General features: G+C 45.2%; 1 protein-coding gene across 1 annotated transcript in view; it reads left to right on the top strand.

The window, feature by feature from the left end:
- LOC102012969 overlaps nt 1-7,608 on the top strand; it is a 58,401-nt gene that overhangs the window by 31,601 nt on the left and 19,192 nt on the right. The window contains exons 6-7 of the mRNA XM_013504134.1: nt 3,266-3,747; nt 6,428-6,486. Coding sequence (XP_013359588.1) covers nt 3,266-3,747; nt 6,428-6,486 — 541 coding nt within the window. The remainder of the gene's footprint in view (nt 1-3,265; nt 3,748-6,427; nt 6,487-7,608) is intronic.

The following is a 7,608-nucleotide window of genomic DNA, read 5'->3' as shown; positions in this document are numbered from 1 at the left end:
ACAAGCATAGATGCTCAGGAGTCTGGGCAGACTCCCTGCGATCCTTCACTCCGAATCCTCAGTCCAAGCAGGAAATCACAGTGGAACTTCCCTCAAAGAATGAAAGAGGAGGAATAGATGCAGTTGTGAGTCTCGTTCAAAGATGAGGAAATCTCAGTTTGAAGAATTTGGCCAAAGCCACACAAATGACAGTTTTGGATATTTGAATTCAGTAACATCTGTTTCCAAAATTTCCACACTTCAAAGTAACCTCTGCCCCTCGGTTGTGTTCTCCAAACATTTCATATTCTGTTAAGCTCACTTAACTGCTCTCCCCTTTTATAAACTACTCCCTTTTCTTTTAAGCCCCACCTCCACCAGCTTCTATTTCCTATATAGTGGACCCCTGAAATTTATGGGTTTATGTTCCTAGACCACGTGGAAATTACAAAAAGCTGTGAATTTCAAATGTGAGAAAAATAATGCTTATTTTCATATTGTAAAACTAAATATGCTATGGCTCTCAGTTATGTAATTTAATTCAATAGTGTATTAGCAAACCCTTAGAAGGTGCAAGAGGCTTTGGCAGCATCTTAGGGATCTTGGGGCTTTAGGAACAAAACCAAGAACTCATGGGAGAGCTACATGCTGTACAGCAACCTGTTTTGATGCAGGAATGCTGGGACCAGAGATGGGTACAGCGCAGCCTCCCTTCAGCAACACAAAGAAGTGAAGGACGCTCTCATATTAGCTTTTTGCGAACCTCCTGTGCAAATAGAATTGCAGAGGACATGAGGGCTTTCCACAAATTGGATAGGGTTTCTGCCAACAAATGTAACTTAGGTTGTAAAAGAAAACTTCAGGAATGACAGATGCCCTCACACTAAACTATATCTTCATGAATTTATGCTGTATTTCCATCCAGCAAGAGGTTTCACAGCCTGAGAAATTCCCAGCGAGCTTGCACACTGCTGAGTGGTCATCCTGTGGAGTCTCTATTTCCACTCTCCGGGTTTGGATGACACAGGGAAATAAAAGGGAGGCAGACATCCTTATCACAGCAGGGATATTCTAGCTCCATGTTGGTTCCTGGTGGGTGAGAAGGGGTGTCTCAGCAGTCACTGAAAGGATGTCTCTTTCCTCAGTCTTTTCCAACACCCCTGGCATTAGGATTTCACCAGGATGAGCACGCAGACCCCCCACACACACTCTACTGAAACTGGCAATTCAGAGCTTGCTGAGGGACAAGACCTTGGCCATGGAGGCCATGGAATATCTGCCAGGGGAGCTCTTCCAACTAGTGTTCGTGGAGGCCTTCACCAGGGGACACATTGAGATCCTAAAGACTATGCTCTTGGTCTGGCCTTTACCCTACCAGCCCCTGGGACCCCTGATTAGCATGATGAATCCAGCCACTTTGGACATTCAGGAAGATGTCTCCCTGCTGAGAAAAGGATGCTTGATGCTCTGATGGATGCATGTGATGTGTTGCTGAGCCAGGTTTTATCCAGGTGAGTGTGCCCAAGGTATCCTGGACGGACGCCCTGGGTTTCCAGGAAGGGACAGAAAGTGTCAGGGACAGTGGGTGCTAAAGGGTGAGGTCGAAGATTCTGACAGGGACTGGCTGAGGATCAGAGAAGCCTGGGGCATTGCGGGGCCACTTAGGCATGCACTGCCAGATGGGGAGGTGAGCTGACGATGGAGGCTGCAGTGAAAGGAGCAAGAAGTTCCTAACTCCTCCAATGGGCACTAGGATAGGCACTGGGCTGGATCCAGGGAGGAAAGCAGAAGCAGAAAACTACAGCATAGAAACAGTAGAGAAGCTAGCAATGGACCTCAGAGATGAGGAAGGCACAGCAGGAACCTGGGTCCAAGCTGGGTAAATTCTCAGACTCATTACTGCCTCATCCACAGGAGGTTGAAACTGTGAGTACTAGATATGCGGGATGTGCACCAGCACTTCTGGACAGTCTGGGCTGAAATCAAGTTGGAAGCTTGCTTCTCAGAATCCATGAAGAGGAGAAAAACCTAGATGAGTGTTCCAAGGGGAGCAGAAAAGCAGCCCCTCGAGGGAACTTTAGATCTGCCTTTCAAGTATGGAAGGCTGCATCCAGTGCAATCCTACCTGCTCAAGTGGATCCAGGAGAGGCAAGACCTGGTACAGCTGGAGTGTAAGAAGCTGTGTATTGCAGGCCTGTGGCCTGAATGGCTCACAAATTTCGTGGCAATGTGGAACCTTGACTCTGTGCAGGGGTAGATGTGGATCACAGGTGGACATTCTTTGAATGTGTTCAATTTGCCCCTTTTCTGGGACAGATGAAAAATCTTCCCAGACTAATTTTGTCTGACATCTCTGTGCCTTCCATCCTTTCCCCAGAGAGGAGAGAGGAGTTGTTCACCCAAATCACCTCTCAGTTTCTTAAGCATCATGGTCTGCAAGAGATTTATATGGACTCTGTTGACTTCATTAAAGGCTACTTGGGCCGGGTAATCAGGTAAGATGTGGAGCTCTCTCTGCAGTCAGAAGAGCCGTGTTCTGTTCTAGAAAGATTAGAGAACAAGGATGGTATGCAACTCACAGAAGGTATAACAGAGATCAAACACATTACTCCTTCAGTACTACAACAAGGTGTCATATACCCCTGTAATTGAGTGACCAGACTGGAAAGGGACAGCAAGCTAGAATGCCAGGAGGTGGGCTCAGATATAATGAGGGCAGGTGTGTGTATTCTTCCTCAAGAAGCCCACCTAGGCTAAGATGATGAAACCCCCAGACCCCTCCGATCCTCCTAGCAGTCACCATGAGGACGCTGTGCCCAGTGTGGGCTGGTGGCCAGATTGGAAGAGCAGGAGTCTGAAGCTGATGTCAAGGGACATAGGTGCAGCACAGGGAACAAGGATACACACCCTACTGAGAGCTTTTTGGACAGTTGCAGTAGCTGTGGCCAGATCTTGCCTGATTGTTCATTCCTGCCTGTCTTCTGCTGCCCTCAGCAGGAAAGAGCTGTGCTTTTCTGCATGGGAGTGAGGACAGGGGACTGTAGAGATTCAAAGCTCAGATGTTTAACCAAGTGATGGTGATGTCACACAGACATGTAAAATGGATGGTAATGTCACTCCTAAATTGGGCTGACTTGTTTGACACTTGGTCCACCTTCTTGTTTTCTACTCATTTTCACCACCAATTGCCAAATCTAACTGTTTGGTTTTCTACAGGTGCTTGAAGTGTCCCTTGGAGATGCTGTCATTAACTCACTGCCAGCTTTCACAGGATGACTGGAACCAGCTGCCCAGGCTGAGCAGACCCGACAGCTAAAATACTTGGATCTGAGTTGTATCAGGCTGACTGATTTCAATCCTGAGCCCCTCGGAATTCTGCTGGATAATGTTGCAGCCACCCTGACCACCCTGAATTTGGAAAACTGTGGGATCACAGATGCGCAGGTCTGCGCCTTTCTGCCTTCGCTGAGCTGCTGCTCCCAGCTCACTACCTTCTGCTTTGTGTGGAATTTCATATCCACAGGCACCATGAAGAAGCTGCTGGTTGACACTGCCAGGCTGAGGAACTTAAACATGGAGCTGTACTCTGTTCTTCAAGAGGTTTTTGTTCCCAGGCATGGTGCTCACAAGCACATGTGGAAACAGATACATGAAGCACTTAGGAGGGTGATGAAGCCACTGAACCTTCCCAGGAGGGTCTGGTTTTGTGTTCACCATGAACCGTGTTGCGACCGAGCATTGAACAACCTGTGCCCCAGTCCATGCCAGGCCTGTGTCCCCATCTAAGTGAATGCACATTTCCCAGGCTTCCGTCTGGCCCCAGGAACACTGAGCTCTTCTTTCAGTGTGGGTGAGAAAGGACATGCTGGCAGCAGGCAGCAACCTCAGAGAATCACGCACCTGAGAGTAGAAGTGACTTGTGTGCACCTGAGTCCTAGACAGGGTCAGAAATAGGAATGTAAGTTGTTCGATGTCAATTAAGGATTCAGATGAATGTATAGATGAATGTAAAAAATGATCAGAAATAAAAATAGTCGCATGTGAATCATCTGGTTTCCTCCATGATCATTTCACCTGGTTTCAAGCTAAGAGCTTAGAATCTGCAGTAAGTGAGTTCTCTGATAAGGCCCTGAGTTCTCTGATCAGAGCAGTTGGGTCTCAGGAATTCACAGCTGCAAAAAAAGATACTGCATATTGTTTATTCCCTGCAATTATTCAGTTTTCTCCATCCAAGTTTCCTGCATGTTTCCTGATTTTTCTCCCCCTTCCAAATATTCCCATGTTATTAGATCGACCATAGAGCTTTTCCATTGCTCTGCATCCACACAATATTTCTATCAAGACAAAGTCCTTGATAGAAGGAAGTGAGGAGTAGTTCTTCTTCCTCCTCATTTTTGTCCCTTTTTTTTTTGGATTAATCTAATTAACGTTGCCAACTGGAAATGCATTTCAGAGACCAATTCTCTAATGTAGGGTTCTTTTGGGAAGTGCAGGGGTTGTGATCAGGGACATTCCTGCTGTGGGAGGCCAGTGGTGAACCCAAGGTAGAAGAAACAAATGGGGAGCTTCCAGGGAAAATGAGGCCATGTGAGCAGCTGTGATACCAAACCATTTTGTGACAGGACCCTGATACGGCAGGTGAGTCCATCAAGAAGGGCACTCAGAAGAAAACTAAAGAGGCATGAACAAGAAACCTTTATTAGCTGGCTGATGGACGGTCTCTAACCAGGGGCCAGAGAAGATGTCTGTGCTGATCTGGGTCTCACCTTTAGTTTAAATACATTTTAGGTTTCTATAGTAACTATTACCTTTTTTGGGGAATCTTCAGGAAGTTTACTTCTCCCAGAAGATCAGAGAACCAAATTCCAAATGACCAGTGCAGTTTAACTTGTAGCCCACCTCCCAATTTGTCCTGCTTGTTCTGTTCCCATTATGACTCTGCTGTGCTGAGTTGATCACCCAGTGGACTGGGTTGAACTACAGCTGCAGAGAACTCTAAGTGACTTCTGTGAAGATGGAGTTGAAAACAGAAAATGGAGTCTCCCTGCCTTATCAGTCCTGTGGCACAAGGCTGCACTTAAGGCAAGGGACATTGTAAGTGTAAATGGAAAAACTCCTTCCCTGGAACCCTTAGTGTTAAGGGCAACACCCTGAGTTTGATTCCAAGTGCCACCAAAAAGAATTATATATATAAATTATATACATTGCTACTATATTATATATATGATTATATATATTATTATTACATATATATGTATTACTCCACTTATTTTAGGGCTGGGGAGATAGCTCAGTGGCATAAGCACCTGCCTTGCAAGCACAAGGTCCTGAGTTTGATTCCTGCTACCAAAAAATAAGTGCTAAAGTGACATCAATATTCTTCACCCCTGTCATGGGTGAAATGAGGAGACTCAGTCTTTGTTCCTTGGCTGTAGGGGCAAAGTGCTTCATTGCCCAAGGAAAGGCTGCTCTCCTGGGGCTGCAGTGACATCACATTGTACACAAACAAAGTAAAACAAAACAAGGAACAGAGACACAGCCTGGGGCAAAGGCTTCATGCTTAACCACCAGGGCCACAAACACAAAACTAACCAAAACAAATGTTACTAGATTTTTTTCAATTAAGTTTACCTCAATTTCTGAGCTACTTTCTTCTTTTTTACTCAAACTGAAGTTTCCTCAGCTTCAAATTATTGTCTTTTAGGCTGAAAGTCCTGGCCACTGCCTGTGGATACATCTTGCCTGGGAAATGTCCCCTCTGGGAAGAATCCTGACATGAAAGGAAAAGGCCATAGGTCAGATCCACTAGGATCACTGGGTTGGGGTTTGTAGTGGTTGATTGATTATGTCAACTTGAGAAGTTTAGAAGCGTAACTAAACTTGGCTCAGCAATTGGCTCAGCAACTCTATACCCTAGAGTGTAGAGGAGCCACCCTAGGGTAGATCATCACCTAGATAATATAAAAGGGAAATGAAGAAGGACAGAGGAACTTCCATTCCTTTTGGAGGAGTTTCAGTCTTCACCTTCAGCTTGGACTTCGTCTCCTGGCTTCTAGTGCAGACTCTTTGGCTTCCACCTTCTCTGGATCCTTCAGCCTTCTGTCGCAGATTTATTGGCCTGCTGGTACGGACTTACATGGAACTCTGAACTGAACTCTAGACCCTGGACTGATTCCCTTGGTCTTCAGTGTGCAGACACTCTCTGCACACTTCCTCATACAACTCTCTGGCTGACGGTCGTAAGCCAATCTTGTAATTTCTTATAATTGTACATCTTGTGTTATATCTGTTTCTCCAGTAAAACCCTGACTGAAACAGGGTTTGACTCAGGTTTCCTCCTCTGCAACCTCCCCAGTGAGACTTGGAAATGTGTGAACCCTCATCTGCTCATAGGAGCTGCGCTCTCAGCTCTGCAGCTCCTGTCTTTCCTTTCACCTTCTCAAATCAGTTCCCTCAGCTGATCCCGTTGGACACACACCTTTTCTTCACCAATTATGGCATCACAGCGTAAGTGTCCCTTCTTACTCTCACGGATAGCATTAGATTTTCTGTGTCACTGTTGAATGAGAAATTGTCATTCATACCTTTAATACCAGCAATTTTTGAAGCTGAGGCAGAATGATCATAAAGTGAGGATTGTTTGTTCATTTGTTGAGATTGGATCTATCTGTGAGTATCAGGCTGGCCTTCAGCTCACTATGTACACCAAGCTGTCCTCAAACTTATGGAGATGCCACTGTGTCAGCCTCCCTAGTTCTGGCTTAACAAGCCTGCATCACTGCACCCAGTGACAAAATCCCACGTCACGGCCTCCCGCAGTTTTCTGATCTGTTCTCTGTGGGGATGACATCACTGTCTTTAGAAAGCTGTGATGAACCTGATTTTTTTTCATGGTGGTGGTCCTTAGACTGAATTTGGTATCCCTGCTTTGATCAACGTGCTCATCATATTTTCCTTTTATTTTTCAATTTTAATATTGATTGATGGTTGTTCTGTCTGATACACTCAGAGTATTTGTTCATAACCTCACACCCAGCCTTTTTTTTTAATTTATTTGATTTTATGGTAAGACCAGGGTCATCTGGCATGGTGGAACTTGCCTATACTCCCCACACTCAGGAGGCTGAGACAGCAAGATCACAGCAAGTCCAAGACCAGCCTGCACTACACTGTGAGTTCAAAGATAAGCCAACTTAAACTATACGGTATGAATCTGTCTCAAACAAGGAGAAAAATCCCTGGAGTTTGGCTAAGTTGCTATGTTGCCCAGGATAGACTTCATCTCTTGACTCTCCTGCCTCAGACCCAGAGTTCTGTGAATATAAACATTTGCTAGCATACTTTGTTTTTTCATTTTTGTTTTTGTTTTTTTTTATTTTTTTATTTTTTCCAGAACCAGGAATTGAACTGACGACTTTGAGCTTGCCAGGCAGGCGCTGTGCCGCTGAGCTAAATCCCCAGCTCCAACATTTGCTACCACGACAGGCTAGATTTCTTTTTTATTCTCCACTGTAGTGTTGGGGATTAAATCCAGTATAGTAGTCAGGGTTGACCAGGAAAATAATGCAATACAGGACACATAATTTATCAGATAGTTTTGTCATAATCACTCAAAGTGTCAAGTACAAA

The sequence above is a fragment of the Chinchilla lanigera genome, unplaced genomic scaffold, assembly GCF_000276665.1.
Source record: "Chinchilla lanigera isolate Chin_1 unplaced genomic scaffold, ChiLan1.0 scaffold00085, whole genome shotgun sequence".
Taxonomy (NCBI): Eukaryota; Metazoa; Chordata; class Mammalia; order Rodentia; family Chinchillidae; genus Chinchilla; species Chinchilla lanigera.
The sequence above is the reverse complement of the archived record's forward strand: the minus strand, read 5'-3'. Positions and strand labels throughout refer to the sequence as shown.